The sequence below is a fragment of the Panthera onca genome, chromosome A3 (genome assembly GCF_046562875.1).
Source record: "Panthera onca isolate mPanOnc1 chromosome A3, mPanOnc1 haplotype 2, whole genome shotgun sequence".
NCBI classification, from domain to species: Eukaryota; Metazoa; Chordata; class Mammalia; order Carnivora; family Felidae; genus Panthera; species Panthera onca.
This window is the reverse complement of record NC_138341.1, coordinates 112,383,433-112,404,215: the sequence shown is the minus strand read 5'-3', so window position 1 is coordinate 112,404,215 and position 20,783 is coordinate 112,383,433. Positions and strand designations below refer to the sequence as shown.

Here is a 20,783-nt window from a genome sequence, read left to right as displayed (position 1 = left end):
AAGTGCTTAGAGAGGCAGGTCTGAGGACTTTGATCACTGTGTTGTTTTCAGCAGCTTCAAATCAGAAACAGTACAGATGTCCAACAACGGCTGTTCAGTAAATCCTGGCTTGCCCAGCCAGGGAGTGTGTTGGGCTGGTTATAAGGAATGAGGTCACCCTATACACGGGGACATGGGACCATCTTCGAGACATTTTGTTCAGTAAAAAGAACACCTGAAAAAAAAAAAGTTCCATAACCCTCAGGAAACAAAGCGAAATATTCCATAAAATCTGTGTGTGTGTGTGTGTGTGTGTGTGCGCGCGTGTGACCTATAGAGGCTCATATGAAGCAACGGAGGGTGATTTAAACAATGGGATCTATTTATAGGAGCTTCCCTTTCTTTGACTTTTATTTTTGTTGAGTTAAAAAAATTTTTTTTAATGTTTATTTATTTTTGAGAGACAGAGAAAGACAGGGTGTGAGCAGGGGAGGGGCAGAGAGCAAGGAGACGCAGGATCCGAAACAGGCTCCAGGCTCGGAGCTGTCAGCATAGAGCCTGACGTGGGGCCCGAACTCTCAAACCGTGAGATCATGACCTGAGCTGAAGTCGGACGCTTAAGTGACTTAGCCACCCAGGTGCCCCTGTTTTTGTTGAATTTTGAAATAACACATGCCCCGAGAAAAAATTCAGAGTACAGCAAAGTGTCAAGGAGAAAAAAAAAATCAGCGGAAATCCCTTTCTCCAGAATGAACTAGGCTAATGTGTTGATATACGTCTTTCCAGTCTTCTCCTTGTGTGAGTGCATGTGTGTGTACGTATGCATATATGTACATATATAGAGACAAATATGCAAATGAACATGAGCATTTTGCTGCTCTAACAAAATGTCCTCCACATTGTAGAAGCTTAAACAGCATAGAAGTTTATTTCTCTGCCACATTAAATCTGGGTCCCAGGGAGAAGAGTGGCTCCATAATCATCATGGTTTCATCCTCCTTTTTTTTTTTTTTTTTTGGAAGTTTTATGTTTATTCATTTATTTATTTTGAGAGACAGAAGGGCAAGAGAGAGAGAAAGAGGGAGAGAAACCCAAGCAGGCTCTGCACTGTCGGCGTGGAGCCCAACGCGGGGCTCGAACCCATGAACTGGGAGATCATGACCTGAGCCGAAACCAAGAGTCAGACGCTTAACCGACTGAGCCACCCGGGCACCCCCGTTTCATCCTCCTTCTATACAGTCTTGTTGTATTATCTCATCCTGTAGCTTCTTCCTCAGGGTCTAATACGGCTGCTCCAGATCCGGCGATCACATCTGCATTTCTATGGGCAGGAAGAGGGAAATGGGAAGTACACAACCCGGAAGTTGGGCGTGTTATTCATCCCCTCTGTCCTAATGCGGTCACATGGCCATCCCTCGCTACAAGGCAGCCTGGGAAATGTGGTCTTTCCTCTGGGCTGCCATCCGCCCCGCTAAAAGTCAGGGGTTCTATGGCTATGAGAGAAATGGGAGAATAGACACCATAAAATTCATTCGAATATCTTCCCCCAGCAAGACAGTCCTGTATCTTACATTCTAAGCAGTGAACCCTGCAAGGGGACACTGCCCGTTGTAATAGAGCAGACTTTCTTTCTTAACGGGACACCCGGAAGCCAGCAGCTTCTGCACACAGGGAAATTTCCAACCGAAAGCAATTTCCAAATGAAAGGCAGAGTCCTGGCAACATCAACATTTGCCATGACACTTCCTCCACCCTTTATTCCGAGAACATCATGAAGAGAATCAGGAGAGGCCATCCCAGTCCAAAATCAGGAGTTGTAAGAGGATGGGTGGCACAGACCCTCTCTGGCAAGCGGTTGGCCCCTCTTTTTTTAAATTTTTTTTTTTTAACGTTTATTTATTTTTGAGACAGAGAGAGACAGAGCATGAATGGGGGAGGGTCAGAGAGAGGGAGACACAGAATCTGAAACAGGCTCCAGGCTCCGAGCTGTCAGCACAGAGCCCGACGCGGGGCTCGAAGTCACGGACCGTGAGATCATGACCTGAGCCGAAGTCGGATGCTTAACCGACTGAGCCACCCAGGTGCCCCAACGGTTGGCCCCTCTTAAAATGACACCCTTAGTCTGTGTATGTGTAAATCATATCCTGCCTACAGAAGCACTAATTTCTCGTCCTTTCTTTTCACTTCCAGAGGAGTTTGAGTGTGTGTGTGTGTGTGTGTGTGTGGTGCGTTGAGGGTGATGGAGTAGAGGTCATGGAAATGGATTGGAGTTTTCTACTTCTATTTGAAATATTTCTATTTCAAACCCGGAGACAATAAGCCAGGGAAGCACTTCAGTCCCCATCTGAAGGCAAGGTTTTCTTGACTGGCATGTTTTGAGACTCCTGTCTCCGATGCAGCAAAGGATCATGGGATGCAGAGGCTAGGTGGCCTGGGTCCGGGTCCTGGTTCTGCCACTCGCTGGCAGTGTGACCTCAGCCAAGATACTTAACCTCTCTGTGCTTCAGTTTCTTCACTTGCAAAATAGCACTGATAATAATAGGGCACGTTTCACAGGGCTTCTATGAGAATTAAATCAGTAAAGCCTCAGGAAGAGCCCAGGGCACTAGGAGGCCCTCAGCAGGTCATTGCAAGAATGGCGCTGTGCCCTGGCATCTGACCAAACCAGAAAGAGTGTGGGTGGGAGGCACTTGAGAGCTAAAATCAAGTCTAAAATCAAGTCTGGGGACGAATCTGCTTCTGCGATCATTCAGGTCGTTGGCAGAATCGAGAGCCTTGTGGCTGTCAGCTGGGGCTTCCCTTGAATCCTGGGAAACTCTCCTGCGGCTAACACATCCATCACCTCGAGTAGTTACCGTTTGTGTGTGGGGGTGGGTGTGGGTGGGTGGTGGGGACATTTACGATCTACTCTCTTAGTGACTTTCAAGTATACAGCCCAGTGTTGTTAACTATAGTCACCTGCTATAACATTGCATCCCCAGAACATATCCGTCTTATAACTGTTAAGTCTGTACCCTTTGACCGACAGATCCTCATTCCCCCTGCCCCCACCAGCCCCAGCAACCGCCAGTCTACTCTCAGTTTCTGGGAGTTCAGTTTTTGTAGATTCCACGTGTAAGGGAGATCAGACGGGATCTGTCTTTCTCTGTCTGACTTATTTCACTTAGCATAACGCCCTCAAGGCCCATCCGTGTTGCTACACAGGGCAAGATTTGCTTTGCTTAAAGGCTGAATAAATGTTCCATCGTGTAGGGGTGCTTGGGTGGCTCAGTCAGTTAAGCATCTGACTTCGGCTTAGGTCACGATCTCGTGGTTCGTGGGTTTGAGCCCCACATCCGGCTCTGTGCTGACAGTGCAGAGCCTGCTTGGGATTCTTTCTCTCTCCTGTCGCACTCCATCTCTCTCAAAATCAATAAATAAACTTAAGAAATATTCCATTTATTATTATAATTTATTTTATTTCCTTAAGATATATACCCAGAAGTGGGAAAGCTGGATCTTAGGGTACTTCTATTTTTATTTTCTTTAATGTTTTTTATTTATTTTTGAGAGCGCGTGAGTTGGGGAGGGGCAGAGTGAGAGGGAGACACAGAATCTGAAGCAGGCTCCAAGGCTCTGAGCTGTCAGCACAGAGCCCGACGCGCGGCTCGAACTCACGGACCTCGAGGTCGTGACCTGAGCAGAAGTCGGACGCTTAAACAACTGAGCCACCAAGGTGCCCTGGTATTTGTGTTTTTAACTTTTGAGGGAACTCCCACAGTGTCTTCCACAGTGGCTGTACCACAGGCCAACACAGCCTTCCGTGCCTTCATAACCTCGGCCTCTAAGGTCCCTCCCAGCTGCCCCTGGGATTTCCAGGCTGCCCTCCTGTGAGTTCTGGAATGCAGGCTGAAGCCTCGCACCCCATGGCTTTTGCCAGTGCAGTTTCCTCTGGCTGGAAGGCATCCTCCTCCTTCTTTTTTTTTTAATTTTTAAAAATTTACATCCAAGTTAGTTAGCATCAAGTGCCACAATGATTTCAGGAGTCGATTCCCCGGTGCCCCTTACCCATTTAGCCCATCCCCCTTCCCACAACCCCTCCCGTAACCCTCAGTTTGTTCTCCAGATTTATGAGTCTCTTCTGTTTTGTCCCCCTCCCTGTTTTTATATTATTTTTGCTTCCCTTCCCTTGTGTTCATCTGTTCTGTGTCTTAAAGTCCTCCTATGAGTGAAGCCATATATTTATCTTCCTCTGACTAACTTGGCTTAGCATAATACCCTCTAGTTCCATCCACGTAGTTGCAAATGGCAAGATTTCATTCTTTTTGATTGCCGAGTAATACTCCATTGTAGATATATATATGTATATATATATCCATTCATCCATCAATGGACATTTGGCTCTTTCCATACTTTGGCTATTGTTGATAGTGCTGCTATAAACATGGGAAGGCATCCTCTTTCTTGCTTTGCCCCCTTCCCTCCAACCTCCTGGAGATACCAGCTCAGGGGCATCTTCTGGGAAGCCCACCTGCCGCCAACCCCAGGCCGAATCTGGAGCCCTGAGCTCATTCTTCAGGGAACTTACCTGGTTGGACCACAGAGATGTCGGGTGACTCCATCAGCCTCGAGGTTTAAGCTCCTGGAGGGCGGGGGCAGAAGGGCCGTCCAGGATCCTTCAGAGGTGTTCTCAGAAAGTGGGAACTTTTTTTTTTAATGGTTTTTATTTTATTTTTGAGAGCAGCGTGCTTGAGCAGGGGAGGGGCAGAGAGGGATGGGGGACAGAGGATCCGAAGCGCACTCCTCACTGACAGCAGTGAGCCCGATGCGGGGCTCAAACTCAGGAGTTGTGAGATCACGACCTGAGCGGAAGTCGGACGCTTAACTGACTGAGCCACCCAGGTGCTCAGAAAGTGGGAGCTTCTAGAGGCATTTATTGAGTGCTTGCTGTTTGCGGGTGCGGCGCTAAGCACGCGCACTTATCGGCTCAACCCTGGTTGAGAGATGTTCTCATTTGTCCCCATCGTACAGAGGAGACTGTGGGAGCTGACTCACGCACCTTCACTTAAAGGCTGCTAATGTCCGAAGACCTCCAAGAACGGTGGGTGAAAGCAAAACCATGGGGGGGGGGGGGTCAGATGGAGGTGCCTTTTCCAAATGCCGGGTCACTTACCCCCTCACCTAGTCCCAGACAGAACGTACTAGCGTGGCTAACTCCGTAGTCTACGCATTCTTCCGCATCTCCTTTCTGTGTGCTGAATTAATCTTGGACCATTTTTCCGCATCAGTACAGAGAGATCCTATCCTTGCTCATTATCCATTCCAACATCCTTTCTGGGAGGCAACAATTGAAAACAACCCGAATGCCCTTGTAAGGGCAAATACAAATAATTGTCCCTCATGCCAAAGAGGGAGACACCCCCTCTCCCTTTCCTTAGAGCATTTACTCTAGAAAACTTGTAAATTCTTTCCCTGCTCCTTTTAGGTGTACTCAAGTCTTTGAAAAAGCTGAATAAGCCTCTAGCCAGTTTTGCCACCCAGGATCACTTTTCTTACGGATGGGAGAGCATATCCAGAAGGTCAATGTCCCATCACCTAGTCTCTGGGGGAGGGTAGGAACCTAACATCAGCGTTGGGCTCCAGGTTGCAAAATGTCTCCTCTTGTAAAGATAGAAATTAAAAAAAAAATTTTTTAATGTCCATTTTTTTTGAGAGAGAGAGAGAGAGAGAGAGAGAGAGTGTGTGAGCGGGGGAGGGGCAGAGAGAGAGGGAGACACAGAATCCGAAGCAGGCTCCAGGCTCCGAGCTGTCAGCACAGAGCCCGACGCGGGGCTTGAACTCACAAACTGTGAGATCGTGACCTGAGCCGAAGTCGGACGCTCAACCGACTGAGCCACCCAGATGCCCCAAGATAGGAATTTCTTTCTTCTGCAGATAAAGACAGCTAGCCCAATTGCCAGGTGAATTCAGGAAGAATTGTGACAAACGGGGGCCATCTAGTACCCTTCCTTGAGGACTAGTTATCGTCTGAGAACATGGAGGTCGTAGGCTCGTATCTGCTGGAGGATATAAAAGGGTGGGGTTCCTGCCTTTGCAATCTCTTGGGCGGATTGTCTGATGTGCGCCACAGTCTGGTTTAATGTTTATTCAGTAATATAACTGTTTTCTTTCTCTGCCGCTTTTGTGGAGAGCTTTTCTGATTGGTGGGAGATTTTTAAATTAAAAAAAAATTCCAGTTTTAGAGAGAGAGAGCATGCATGGGTGGGAGAGAGAGAGAGAGAGAGAGAGAGAGAGAGAGAGAGAGAGAGAATCTCAAGCAGGCTCCACACTCAGCATGGAGCCTAATGGTGAGACTCGATTCCACGACCCTGGGATCATGACCTGAACTGAAATCAAGAGTCAGATCCTCAACTATCTGAGCCACCCAGGCATCGCAGTGGGAGATTTTATTTCAAATGTTGTCTCCAGTACCTTCAAATGTCTTTCTACGGAGGACTGGTTGAATAAATTTGGTACCCCCACACGATGGGATATGATGTGGTCATAGGAAAGAACCAGAACCCTCTCTCCATTTTCATTGTTGAGTGAAAGGTACAAGGGACACAGTAGTTTAGTACTTTTTCTGTAAAAAGACTCTGTATTTGCATTTGCATAATCTCTGCAAGAGTGAAAAAGAAAATAAAGTGCGTGTGTGTGTGTGTGTGTGTGTGTGTGTGTGTGTGTTGAGGGGAACCGGGGCAGATGAAGGAGAGGAGAGATGGAATTTTTTTGCTGAACATCATTTTATATTTTCTGACTTTTGAAACATGCGACTATATTATCTATTCAAAATAAATTAAAGGGAGGGCGGGTGGCAAGCAAGCAAACCACTGAAGAAAAGAAGTCCCAGGACCGGACATTCTCTAAGCCTTTGATTCTGTTCGTTTCTGAGCTTAGCCTTGACCTTAGAACTGAAAACTGATTATATTGATTTTAGAGGGCTGATCTTAGTTTAAAAGCAGGGAATGTCTCTCTAAAAAAAGAAAAAAGAAAACAAAATAATAATCGGGTAGCTGATGCATTCCTCCCCAGCTGAGAGAGCTGCTTCCCAGGGTTCTCGGGTCCAGTTCTCAGCCTTGGTGGCTGGGGGAGGGGATGGGACTCACTTGAGAGGTTTGGCATAGCCCCCCCCCCCCCCCCCCCCCCCCCCCCCCCCGCCCATCTGCCTCCCAGAAGGTCACTTGCTTTCCAAGAAGCCGGACTTCTTGAGTCAGGAGCGGTGACGGGAAGGGGTATGTGGGGCACAGTGTCCATCCATATTGGGAACTGGGGAGTCAAGATGCCCCAAGATCCCACCATTAGCCAGGGGTCCTTTTACAAGCTCCTCTGTGAGAATAATAGGAAAAAGGATACCGGTCAGGGGTCGTCTCTCAACCCTCCTGGCCACTTCTCCGTTGTGTTGATGTGCACTTAACTTCCCTTGGGCGTCAGGTCAGGAAATGGCCAATGCTGGGTGCTTCTTCCCTTTATCCCTGTGCTCCGCCTGTGAGGTAGGTGCTATTTATCATGGTCCCCATTTTAGGAAACTGAGGCACAGAGAAATAAGTGACGTCACACCGCTTGTGAGGGCTGGCTCGCCCTCTCTGCTGCTCCCCTTCGGACACCCCTGAGCCTGCCTCGGGCCGGGTGCTGCAAATCCGCCGTCGCTCAAGAGCCCGCGGGAGTTCTGAAAAGGAACTGCAGGCACCGCGACCCAGCATTGGGGGCAGGGCTGTGCTTTGCATTTCCAGGCCCCGTGGGAGGCCCGTGGCTTTCTCCCCCGCTCCGGAGCGGAGTCTGCGTGGATGTGTAGGGACTCGGGCTCTGCCCCCCGGCTCCCCGCCCCTTGCCCTGTGGCCTGGGCTGCGTGCCTTGCCCAGGTTTCCAGTGTTAGTAACAGGAGCGGGTCAGGGTCATGTAACGGACCACGCCAGGGGTCCTAGGTGGGGCACTGCAGGCTGCAGAAGTCGGCGGACGAGAAGAACCTGAACACGTTGACCAGCGGGAACATGAGCACAGCCCCGAGGAGGGAGCCCAGCTGCACCGCCGCCCCACACCACAAGAGGGCGCTGCGGCTGCGGTCGCGCAGGATCACGCCCAGCATCACCTTGACGTAGCTCAGGCAGCCGATAAACAGCACCCAAGAGGCCACCTGTGGGTACAGGGCAGGGGAGATGCAGAGTGAAGGGGGCTTTGGGGGTGAGCCCCAGGGGAGAAGGGTGCTTGTAGGGCGACCTGGCGGGCCTAAGGGAACCCCAGGGAATAACCTCCGAGTTGAGTAGAGCCTTTGGGGGTGACCCTCTAGGGCTAAGGGGGCCCCCTGAGTTGACACCCATGCCCAGGGCAAAGGAGAACCCAATAGCATTTATGTCCCCCCATAACCAAGTCAAGGGCGTCTGGGAGAAGGCCACTGCTGGCAGACGCATGGCCGTCCACATGGAAGGGTGTGGCATTCAGGGGAGAGGCTGGACTGTCACCTTGGACCAGGCACCTCACCTTCCTAAGCCTCTGTTCCCAAATGAGAAGCATCCCTCCGCTGCCCAACCCCACCTGGGGCTTCCTCGGGGAGCAGGCCCAAAGCCTTTGGTCAGTGGAAAGGGCCTTGGCTAGGTGAGGGGGGGGTGGGCAGCTCCACAGGCCAGGTACTTACAATGAGGACTTCTCCACCCCAGTGGCCCTGCATGAGGGGGCAGGGGCTCATCACGGCCATGGCCATGTTGTAGGCCCCGAAGCCAGTCCCGAGCACTGTGAGGACGCCCAGGAATGGCAGAGACCTAGGGCAGAGTAGGGGAGAAGGATGTAAGAGGTGGCAAGCCCGGCCCCTGCCGCCTCCACCCCGGGGGGGGGGGGGGGGGGGGAGGGTCAGCGTCTCCGGGGTTAGAGGTCAGATCCACGTGGAAACTTCCAGGCCACCTGGCTCAAGTGGGTCAGTGAGGTTCCTGAGGGGCAAGACTGGCCTAAGTCACCCTGAACGTTAACAGCAGGGGGAACAGAACGGACTCCGGTGCTACAGGGACCTGATCCAGATCCCATTCCCACTGGAGCTGTAAGACTGGTCTCTGAGCCCGTCTCCTCCCCTAGGAGATGAGTGTCGCAGGCCTGTGGGGGCCTGTGGGGCAGAGTGTGCCGGGCCTGGCCCTGGGCCCCGCCCGGTATTTTATCTGCTGTCATTTCCTCCTGCAACATTCCCAACCTCAGCCAGGAAGCCCGGCGACTAGAAGGTGGCTTTGATCACAGCACTGGCACAGCAGGGGGTGTTGTGAGACCTCAGCTGACCCCTTCCCTTCCGGCTTCATCTACCCTGGTCTACAACGTGAGGTTGGCCTGATCTAGAGGCCCTGGTGGCCTTCCAGGTAGGCTCCGGGTGTGACAACTGAGGACACTGTCCTTCGTTTGGGGTCGTCACCCCTGCGACCTCCCTGCCTACGCTCTTCACGACACCAAGACCCGTCTGTGGTCCTGAGTGAGAGCGGAGGGTCTGCCTCTGCCTCTGAGGACACTTTCTGCTGGAAGATTCTTGGAGCCCCTGGCTTTCACGGTATTTCTAACATTCTGAGTGTCTCACATCCCGCAGATCTGTGGCTTCTGCTCCTGCTTCGTCAGAAATCTCCAGTCTCCCGCCACAGTTGTAAGCCCTAAGGGAGGACATTCAGCTCTCTGGCAATCTGACCTTTTCTGACAATATTCTCATTCTCCCTTCTTCCTGGGCCGAGGGAGGTGGGTGTGAGCAGGCCGGAGAGGACCGCCAGGATGGGCAGGGCGGAGTGGTGGGTGGTTGGTTGTGGGACCCTGAAGTTCCCTGACTCCAAAGCCTGTGTCTCCTACCGGCGTCTGAACCCCCCATGGTGGAACCACCGAGGTTGCTTGACTAAATTTGGCAATCTCAGGCCCCAATCTAGACTGGCGTAATCTGCATTTTATCAATTTGCCTAGCCATTCTTCCAGAACTGCAGCTGTAAAGGAGCCAGCAGGAGCTGGAGGCAGGAGAACAGGGCTGAAATCCTGGGAATTAGACCCTTTCTCTGAGCCCCGGGGCTTCTATTTGTATATGGGAACCTCAGCTCCTGCCTGCCCATTCCTTCTCAATGGCCAATGTCAAGGCAAGTGAGCACTTACATTGGACCTGCCATGTGCAGGCACTGCTCTAAAATCTTTACAAAGTTAGCTTGTCTTATGCTCCCGGCCACCCTAGGAGGTAGAACTATTATCACCCCCATTTTCCAGATAAGTACCCTTGAGGCACAGGGAAGCGGAGTGACTTATCCAGGATCACAGAAGCTAGGATGTGACGTAGTTGGGATCTGAACCCAGGCAGTCAAGCCCTAGAAACCGTGTTCTTAACCACTACACGTAGATCCTGATAGGTGGGGTTTGGAATCCTGACTTCTGGAACGAAATCTGCCCCAACAAGAGCTCCCCAGGACCAGGTGGGACGGACCTGTGAGGCAGGAACATGGAGAGGAAGCAGGCAAGAGGGTTGGCCATGGAGCTGAGGGTGGCGGACAGGTGGTAGGCAATGGGGCCGTAGGACAGGCAGGAGTAGGTCTGCACGGAGGGCAGCACGCCGTTGGTGAGCGCGTTTACAAAGGCCACCAGGATGTAGATGAAGGTCAGGTGGGCTGGGTGGTGGGGGGCCGTTTTCTCCTCTGGATGCCCCTGGGCCTTGCTGTTGTCCCTTGGCCCGGGGGGGGCCAGGTCCTCCCCTTCCCGTGGCCGGATGGAGTGGAGGGTGACCTGGGAGGTGAGGAGGTCTTCTATGGAAGATTCCCTGGGTCTAGGCTGCCGCTGGAGGACAAAGAAAGCGGCCAGGCAGCAGGCCATCATGAAGGAGAGGAGGAGGAAGAAGACCAAAGGCGAGAAGTTGGCCGGCAGGTGGCGACTTTCCAGATGGACCGCGGAATGTGCCGTCCCGGCAAGGTCAGATGCAAAAGTGCTGTTAGCTCCCTGGGGAAAGACACAACAAGGCTCAGCCGGATCCGCGGGGGGTGTCAGGGCACAGGTAACAACAATATTAATAATAATGTACAATAAATAGCATGCATTGTTAATAAGGGATGAATGACATAACACATAGCTCCTAAGGTAATGATAATAAATGCTCACGAGCTCTGACGGCTCCCTGGGGACCAGCCCTCTGCCTGGGTCAGAACGGTCTGTGTTACCCGAGGGCCATAGGGAGTGTGTGGCAAAACCGGTCCACCTGAGTCCACTTGGTTCTTTCTGACTTAGGAGTTCCACCTTTTCCCACCCTACCGCCTGCCAAGGGCTGACAGCCACAGATGTGTTCTGAGGAGGGGCAGCGTCACCCAAAGTCGCCCTGTGGGAAGGTGGCCTGGTGTGGCCCAATCCCTCTCTCGCTTCTTTTAAAGCTTTTAAGTCCTCTCCAGGCCCAGCGTGGGGCTCGAACTCACAACCCGGAGATCAGGAGTCGCGTGCCCTACCGACTGAGCCCGCCTGGCACCCCACGGCCAAGTCGCTTTTCAAGAGATAACCTATGTACATCTAGATTTACGCGTGGGACATTTCAAACGTTTAAATCTTCAACCAAGTCAAACAGTCAAAGTCAAACGCTTGCAGGATATGGCCGCCTGGGGCCACTGGTCTGCGCCCGGTGATGAACTGCTGTGGTTTGGTCAACACCGGGTGGGTGCGTGTGAGGTGTCTAAGACCCAGGGGGAAACAAAGTCTGACTTGTGAAACAACACGAAGCCGTGGCTAAAGCCTACGGTTCTTGGCCCTGGCCGTACCTTAGCATCACCCGGGGAATTTTGAGGAAATACACGTTCACACAGTCCCAATTTTGCAAGCTGGAAACGCAAAACGCTCTGAAAGTGCGCTCCCCCGGGGCAGGTGATGCGAGAGCGCAGCCGGGTCAAGGACAGCGGTCTGCCCAGCGTCTAGGAAGCACGAGCCCCCCGCGTGGCCCGGTCTGTGATCAGTCACAGAGCGCGGCCATGGGAAATGTCAGGTACCTGGGGGAAGACAGTCTTCCCGGTGGTCTCGGCGCTTGGGGTGGTTTCTAACGGCTTAGTGACATTGACACAGGTAGTGAGACCCGAGCCCTGGGCAAGAGCCACCAGAGCAGGCAGGAGGCCGCTGAGCCCTTCGCCCACGAAGAAGGTGGTGAGGTAGTGGGCGGGCAGCCGGCTCATGAAGGGCAGGAAGGTGACCGACGAGGTGCAGTCCACCAGGGCCAGGAAGAAGGTGAGGACCATGAAGGCGATGCTGTGGGGGCCGTCCAGCACCCAGGGAGTGACATTCCAGAGGAAGGCGAAGAGGGTGCAGGTGACGGTGCCCACGCCCAGCACGGTAAAGATGATGGGCACCTCCGAGAGGCAGCCAGGCTGGAAGTGATGGAGCAGGGTGACCAGGAGGGGGCCGATGTTGGCCAGCTGGATGATCACCGTGAGGTAGGAGGGGAGATACCACCCCTCGGGCAGCTCCGTCACCAGCAGGGGCAGCTCGACCCAGAGCCCGTTGATGGCCACCCAGGAGCCCAGCCCGAAGGTGCAGACCAGCAGGTGTATCAGGAGGGGCATGGTGATGTCCGCCCCGTGCCGAACGAAGCCGCCACCTCCCGGATCGGCCTGCGGCGGGGCTGCCGGAGAAAAACATCAGGTGAGCGAGACGTCAGGGTCGCCATCGGTGACGAGACAGTGCCGTGGAGCCCAGGTGTGTTTCCTGATCTCTCCCCTTCTCCTGAACAAGTTGGCTCTTCGTGATAGGAAAACGGACGCATTCTTTGATGGCTAACCTTTCCAGAGGGGAAAGCCTCCCTAACAGTGGCTCGTCATTCCAGAGACCGCCAGAGAGAAGTTGGACACATTGAATCGCACAGCTGCTGCATCAAAGCAAGCAAACAACAAACCAAGCACCCTCTTCAAAGAAAAAGGAAAGAAAAGAAAAAGAGAAAAGAAAAAAAAAAGGGAATCGAGGACAGTGACCGTCCTGACCTCATCGTTGGAATGAGATGCAAATATGTTAATGAGTTAATGCGTCTTAAACAGTGCCTGGGGCCCAGTAAGGGCATAGGCACCATTTCGGAGAGAAATGTTGATTGGGCCAGTCACCTCCTTTTACAGGTGGGCGGGGTCCGGGGAGGTGGGATTTGGAGCTCGTCCACTGCAGCACTGGGCCTCCTAACCCCCATGGGAACCCAGGCCTGATCCCTCAGTCCCTCCCTCTTCACATGTCAGTCTTTCTTGTTCTTCTAGAAGGGGCAGAAGCGTCTCTGTGGCCATGCCTCACCCGGGGAAATTCCCCACACCTCAGCGGCTCCTTTCCGGGTTCCCACACACAGAATCTGACTCTCGGGCCCCAGATGAACTCTCTTCTTCCTTCCTCCACTGAGGGAAGCCAATCCTGGAGCAGAGGGCAGTCCGACCTGCTTTCCGTCTCACCCCACCACCTCCTTTCCGGAGGCCTGAGGCAGTTGGCTTAAGCTCTGGCCTCTCACCCGTTGAGGCCAACCTAACAGCCTGGAACAGGCCTGGCTCGAGGCAAGCCGAGAGGACCCACGGAGACAAGCTCCAGGCAGCTGTCGCCTGGAGAGGACCTCTCTCACAGGTCTCTTGTGCACAGCTTCTCGGCCGCTCACTCCCACCTGAGACCAGAATGTGGTCCAGGACGGGCAGGATCTCACTGCGACAAAGCTGCCCTACACCAACTCGGGCAGGATTCTGTCTACGATCGGTGAACCGATATGGAAGGACAAACAGGGAGAGGTTGAATGATACTCCGAGGCAAATGGCTGCTGCCTCCCATGAGTCCCTCTTCCTTTCTTCTTTTGTTGTTACAGAGACCAGATTTTCGGTTGGGCAAACAGCCACCAAGCTACAAGAGTACAGGGGTGCCTGGGTGGCTCAGTGGGTTGAGCGTCCGACTTCGGCTCAGGTCATGATCTCACGGTTCGTGGGTTCAAGCCCCGCGTCTGGCTCTGTGCCGACAGCTCCGAGCCTGGAGCCTGCTTCGGATTCTGGGTCTCCCTCTCTCTCTGCCCCTCCCCTGCTCACACTCTGTGTCTCTCTCAAAAATAAATAAATGTGAGAAATTAAAAAACAAAAAGCTACAAGAGTATACTTCCCAGCCTCCCTTACAGCGGTGCATGGCCATCTAATCGAGGCCAGACCGATGAGGCTGTGAAGACTCTGAGAAGTCTCCTTAAAGATGAGGGGGTGTACCTTCCCGCTCTTCCTCCATCCTGCTGTCTGGAATTCGGGTGTGATGCCCAGAACTCCAGCAGCCGTTTTGCGCCAAGAGGGATGGTGTGGGGGCTAGAGGGAGACTAGACTTCAAGACTTTGTGGCACAAAGCTGCAAACCAGTCCTGTTCTGCCTGCCACTGAACTATTTTGTTTGTTCAGTGTTGTTTACATTGTAAGTAAGCTTTCATCTTGTTTAAACTACTCACATTATATATAGCAAAACAGTGGCCAAGCGGACAGACATAGATGTTCAAGGATCTATCAGACTGGTTATAGTAGCCAGAAACTAACATTTATCTCCTTTATTCTGAATGTCCCAACTCAGAAGCTCAGGTCTTGCCCTAACGGGGATTTGATCAAAAACCGAAACCAAACATTAGTTGTTGAAATACACCTGAAAGAGGCATTGACAAGTTACGAGTAAACTCGGGGGCAGACATCTTCCAGAGAAATGCAAAGAGGTGGATGAATGGAGGGAGAAAGAGAGAGAGAGAGAGAGAGAAAACAAAGAGCCTTAATATGGGATTTGATGCCAAGGGTATAAATTAAGCCGCTGAGTCATTTCATATTGATAGGTACCGCACTCCATAGCGGAGTCAAAACAGTAGCAAACGTCTGTATTCTGAGTAACATTCCCCCAGAGTCTCAGACACGCCAGGAGAAACGGACAGAAACAGTCAACGGTCGACGGCGCGGTGTTGATTCACTGCTCAAGGCCTTGACCGCAGAAGGTAGTGTAAAATAAACAAAGGATATAGAGGAGGCAATAAACGATATTTCTAATAAAGAGGAAGAAGTCAATAATTAAAGGGAGGAGGTGGATTTGCTAAAGAGAGATGGTTACTTGTATCATCTGAAAAGCTATTAAAATAACGAGAGAGTTCAGCAAGCTGTCCAGCTACACGTTCATTCACGCCTGTGGTTTTCCTGCATAGTCTGACTTGCTACGGTACTCCTTTGGGAAAAAGAAATAAAACTAGATCTCTTTCTTACTTCCTATTCCCGATGCCTGAAAAAGGAATTCCAGCCGGATCAAATATTTAAATAGTTTTTAAATGAGAAGTAGAATATTAAGTGTAAAATCACAAAATTCTATTCCTGAAATCATTATCACACTGTGTTGACTCACTTGGATTTAAATCTTTTAAAAAAAAATCGTTAAATGTATATAGCAGGTATAAAATCAAATATATCGGTTTTTCCATTAAGGGCAAAAATCCACGAAATTCTATTCCTGAAATCATCATTGTACTGTATATTTAACTAACTTGGATTTAAAGAAAAAAATGTGTTAAAAAAAAGAATAAAGAAACCCAAAGAAAATATAGGCAGAGGGAACAGCTTGTGCAAATGTCCTGGGGCAGGAACGAGCCTGGGCCAGTGTGGCTGGAGCAGTGGGCTTGATGGGGAGATGAGGGCAGATAGGCAGGTAAGGAGCCTGAGTTTCATTTATGTGCACTAGGTTCTATGCACTGAAAGACTGAATCCCTACACCCCAGAGCCGAGTTCTCTGGGTTCTGTAATTTGAGGGAAGTGATTTGGTCCCACAAGTCTCTTCTCTTGTCTAGAAAGCAGTTATGATGGTGGAATGGCCCAGCCTAACCCATCTCCTGCGTGGCTCTCCTGCCCTGGCCTACTTTCAGCACATACCGAGTGCCACGTGCTCCTGGACCTGGGAGACACTGACGGGGGATGTGGCCATCAGTGAAATGAGTCAGGGGCGGAGTGGGGGAGAATGTCCTAGGCAGAGGGAACTGCACGTGCAGAGTACCCTGTTGTTTCAGAGTACTAAGGAGTGGCTCAGAGGGAGTATGCTGGGGAATTTTTTAAAAGTCCTTATCTCTCTTTTCTTTTTCTTATAGTGACCTTGCAGTGCGGTGCATTCATTCAACCAGTATTTACTGGGCACTTGCTGTGAAACACTGAGCAAGTCAGCAGTGATGAGGGCTGTGGGAGGGGAGCAGAGCTGGGAGGGCGGCATTCCTATCCGGGATTGTCAGGGGGAACATGAAGGAAATGTGAGAGTGAGCGCTGCCAGGGGAGAGTAGTGCAGGGGGCGGGAACAGCAAGTGCAAAGGCCCTGGGGTGGGGCCTCACCTGCCAGGTCCCAGCAACAGCTCTTGGTGTTGGGAGAACCAGGAGGCCAGTGTGGGAGGAGATGGGCAGGTCACACAGGGCCCTGGAGGCAAGAGTTTAGGTGTTTTCTCTGAGCCCAAGTCTCCCTTCCTGGGCAGAGGGAGGACCAGCTGTAATTTCGTTTTACCATAATCACGCTGGCTGTTGTGAAGAGAGTAATGTGGGGCCGGGGCAGGCGTAGGAATGAGACCTGCGAAATAGGTTAATTATCAGGAAGCTGGTGGAGGAATCCAGGCAAAAAGAGACAGTAATGATAACAGTAATGAGAACTATAACAACAGCCATCATCTACTGGCCAAGGGCTTTACACACACTCTCCATCAAATCCTCTCCACAATCCCGAGGTAGGCAGGATGATCACCCCCATTTCATAAATGAGTTAACCGTGGCTCAGAAGAGCAAAGTAATGTGCCCGGGGTCACCCAGCGGGGTCAGCTGGGAGCTGGGGTTTGAACCGAGGCACGTCTGACCGTCACGGCCTGAGCAGAGAGCCCCGGAGGCAGGGGGATCGTGAAGATGTGGCAGGGGCCACACTGAGCAGGATCCCTTTCCACTCACCCCCGGGCCTCCCCACCGCGTGGGCCGGGCCGGGGAGAAACGGGGTGCCGGCCTGGGAGAACCTGAGACAGACTCCAAGGCCTAGATACTTCCTGGGGCCCCATCAGCGACTGTGGGAGAACAGAACCCCAAGGCTTTGAATGAGACTCTTCAGGCTCAGTCCGCTCCATGACACGTGGGCACACAGGTACAGAAGCCAGGAGTGTCGTCCCCCCCCCCCCCCCCGAAGAGGTCTCTTTCCTTCAAAGTTTTGCAGCGGAAGCTGAGAGTCCTAGGCCCAGGGGGGTGCAGGGGGTGGGGGTGGGGGGCCAGTGTACCCTCAGTGTGTGGCTGGGCCACCCTCTGCCCCACCAGGAGGGAAAGGCCCTGTCCGACCTTGACCATCGGGAGGCTCCGGTCCCGAACCCTCCCCGGCTCTCTGCTTTGTGCCCTCCTCAGTTCAGTTGCGACGATTTATCTGTGTCTTATCTTTTGAGTGCCGACCTCTCCCACTGTAGTATAATCTTTGTGTGAGCAGGGCCCTGTCTCTCTCCCAGTGCCAAGGTGGCCACCTAGTTTGCCAAGGGCTGGGTCGACAGCCTGCCTCAGCCATGCGGGTTGAGTCCACCTGGCTGGCCTGGGCCATGCCAGCTGGCAGTGTGGGCATGGTCTACACCCGCTCCTGGACAGGGGTCTGAGTCAGTGTTGTCCCAGAGTCCTCGGTGACCCCCGCCTGGGGCCCGGCCCGCCCTCATGAGAGAGGTGGGGAGGTTGTCCGGGCTGGAGCAGGATGGGTTTGAGAGGACAGAGCAGGGAGAGAAAGAACCAAAGCTAGAAGCCAAAATGGGCAGAAAGAGAGACAGAGAGACGGAGAGACAGAGAGACAGAGGCGGGGCAAAAGGAGGAGGTGGGGCGGAGAGGGCAGGGGGCGGGAGGGGAGGCGATGGAAGTAGGGGAGTAGCAGGGTGTGCTGGAACCCTGGCCTGGCTCAGCCACCGCCCTCACCCCCTCACTAACGTCCACATGTATCAAGGGGCCTTCTCCAACTCAATGTTCCCATCTCACAGATGCGGGGAAACTGAGGCCCAGAGAGGAGGCGGTGCTTGCCCACACCGTGTTCCCCCCCCCCCCCATCTCAGGTTGTGGTGGGCGACCGGGCCTGTGCTCACCCGCTGGGTGTCCTCAGGCCAGCTGCTCACCCTCTCTGGGGCCTGGTTTCTGCATCTAAGAAAGGGGGCAGGGATGGGCCTGTTCTGCGGGTCTTGGCTGACAGGGAGGAAGGGAGGAGATAATGGGAGCCTAGCAGGCCGGCTGGCAGAGACTTCCAGCTCCCTTCCTCCTCCTCCTCCTCCTCCTCCTCCTCCTCCTCCTCCTCCTCCTTCTCCTCGGGGCCTCCCACGAGGCTGACCTTGGTCAAGCAGCCTCCCCGCCGTGCTCATCCCAACCCCCAGCCCTCCTGCCAGGCTGGTGAGGCTCCAGCCCAACCTGGCAGGAATGGCCGTCTAGACTTCCCCAGCGGCGTGTTCATGCAGCCGGGCAGAGGTCGGTGGGGGGCCCAGTCTTTTGGCCCGGGGAGGAGGGGGCTGGAGCCCACCGGGCGTCCCAGCTGGGCTCCCGGCTCCGACGGACCGCAGAGGGAGAGGCCCTTGGTCCCTCCTATCCCTCTGGCCTCCAACCCAGGAGTCTGAAACTGGGGGGGTGGGGGGTGGGAAGCTACAGGCCACTGGCTGTCCCCAGATAAGTGCCCCCCACTCCCCCCCGCTCAGGGCCCCGTGTCAGCCGGCCCTCGGTAGAGGCAGCCGTGCCCTCAGAGGCCCGAGCCGCCCAGTTTCTGCCGGCTTACCTGCAGGTCCCGGTCCCAAGTGACTCTGCCTGGGAGGGGCGGAGGCGGCCGGGTTAGTATTAACCTGCCCCGCCCAGCCCAGCGGAGGGGGAGGGGCGGGGGGCGGGGCTGTCGGCTGCACCAAGAGCCTACTGTGTGTCTGGAGCCCGGCCCGGCCACCCCGATCCTGAAGATCCCGATGACCCCGCGGGCGCAGCAAAGGGCTCACATTCTCGGGCGCTTACCGCCATCCACATTTTACCAGGGTTGACCCCGAGAAGGCAGAAGACCTGCCCAGGCTGCCTCTGGCCTTGCCCCAGGGCCACCATAATTCCTGTCACTCCAGGGGCAGGGCTCCCTGGAGCCCAAACTCCTGGTGGGAATAGTGGAGTTTAAGCAAGTCACTTGGAAAGTGGGGGTGTTAACAGCGCCCTCCTCATGGGGCAGAAATCCTGACAGGCAGTGTGTGCCAGGCACCGAGCTTGACATGAATCCGTGTATCTACTCTTCACAGCCTTTTGGGGGGGGGGGGGGGGCTACTATCGCAATCCCACTTTACAGATGAGGAAACAGAGGCCCCGAGAAGTCAAGAGCCGCGGCAAAATAACGACCGACAAATAACCGCTCTGTCACATTGCAGTCGTTCATATCTGATGAAACCTTTCAGGAATCCTAGGTCGCGGGCAGGCAATGCTTTTATTTCCTACTTTACAGGTGGGGAAGCTGAGACTCCAAAGAGGTTCAGCGACTGGCTCAAGGTGTCCTGGCTGGTAAGCGTGAGGTCATATTCGAACCCAACTCACACGGCCCGATGCCTGGAGTGGGGGGTGGGGCCGGGTGGGGTGGGGAACGCATCGCCCAGGGCTTGGGGCTTGTACATTTGTTCATGGCCTGTTGACTTCTGCTGGGAATTCTGACCTGCTTTTTGCCGTGTTCTCGGAGACATTCAATTGCTCAAGAGAGCAATCACTCTCCAGGCAAAAGCTTGGGAGGAGAGGTGAGCAGACCCCCCTCCCCCTCTCGGCTGGCAGGGGCTAAAGAACCATTTGGGTTTCGAGGACACAAGAATGTGCTTCCTGGGGGGGCTCCACCGGGACCGGCAGGGAGGCTGCTCCTGTCCTCTCCTCTGATGCTCCTTTCTGACTCCAACCATTCTCCCTTCAGTTGGATCCGCATCCCTGCTGGTGTGGTTTCACTTCCTGCCACATCATCGGGGCCTCTTAGGGTATTTTTGTTTTCCATTTAAAAATATCTTCAGGGGCACCTGGGTGGCTCAGTCGGTTTAAGCGTCCGACTTCCGCTCAGGTCACATCTCGCAGTCTGAGTTCGCGCCCCGCGTCGGGCTCTGTGCTGACGGCTCAGAGCCTGGAGCCTGCTTCAGATTCTGTCTGTCTGTCTGTCTGTCTCTCTCTCTCTCTCTCCCCCTCCCCCGCTTGTGCTCTGTCTCTCAAAAATAAATAAATGTTAAAAACAAATTTAAAAATGTCTATATTATCAACCCTCAAGGACTCCCTGCTTGCTCACTAAATTAAGAAAAATGCCTAAGCCTCACATTTCTGTCCCTTCTCAGCTGGGACCAATAAACCTTGACAATTTTATCACTTGCCCTTTCTTATATGTAGCCAGAACTGCTTACCATTCTCTAAGTATTTATAGTACATCGAAGCCACCAAAATTTCCATATGAATTCTTCTATTAGAATACCCTTTCTGTCCCATCTCTGGCACAATCCCATCTGTAATTTCAAACCCAATCTCAAATGTTACCTCCTCCAAAGAAACCTTTCCAGATACCTGTTTCTAATATAACCACTATACATTGGGAGCTTAATAAATGTTTGTTGCATATGTAGCCAGGGCACGGGGGTGCAAAACAGATCCGGTTCTGCCACACGGGCTGTTGATAAAATCCAGAGGCAGAGAGACGAGTAGAGGTGAAACAAGAAAGGAATTGATTTCAGCAAGGCCAACACCGGAAAGACAGAGGACGAATGTGTCAAAGACAGTTTCCAAAGTGCCAAAAATACTTCCAGGTCTATATGAGGAAGGTGCGGGACAAAGGGGGTGGGTCCCTGCAGGTGGGCAGTGAAGGTCAAATCGCTCCTCCTCC

General features: G+C 53.1%; 2 protein-coding genes across 5 annotated transcripts in view; one reads left to right on the top strand and one right to left on the bottom strand.

Moving 5' to 3' along the window:
* FAM110A (family with sequence similarity 110 member A) overlaps positions 1-20,783 on the top strand; it is a 130,625-nt gene that overhangs the window by 83,200 nt on the left and 26,642 nt on the right. The window lies entirely within an intron of this gene.
* SLC52A3 (solute carrier family 52 member 3) lies at positions 5,673-18,740 on the bottom strand. Of its 2 annotated transcripts, none has more exons than XM_060614355.3 (5): positions 18,696-18,740; positions 11,949-12,574; positions 10,415-10,920; positions 8,627-8,750; positions 5,673-8,128 (listed from the first exon to the last, which is right to left on the bottom strand). In XM_060614355.3, exons 2-5 carry the CDS (start codon positions 12,513-12,515, stop codon positions 7,916-7,918), a joined length of 1,410 nt encoding a protein of 469 aa, XP_060470338.1. In that variant the 5' UTR covers positions 12,516-12,574; positions 18,696-18,740; the 3' UTR covers positions 5,673-7,915. The 2 variants fall into 2 exon arrangements, with proteins under 2 accessions (XP_060470338.1, XP_060470330.1); XM_060614347.3 differs by lacking the exon at positions 18,696-18,740 and adding an exon at positions 18,022-18,145.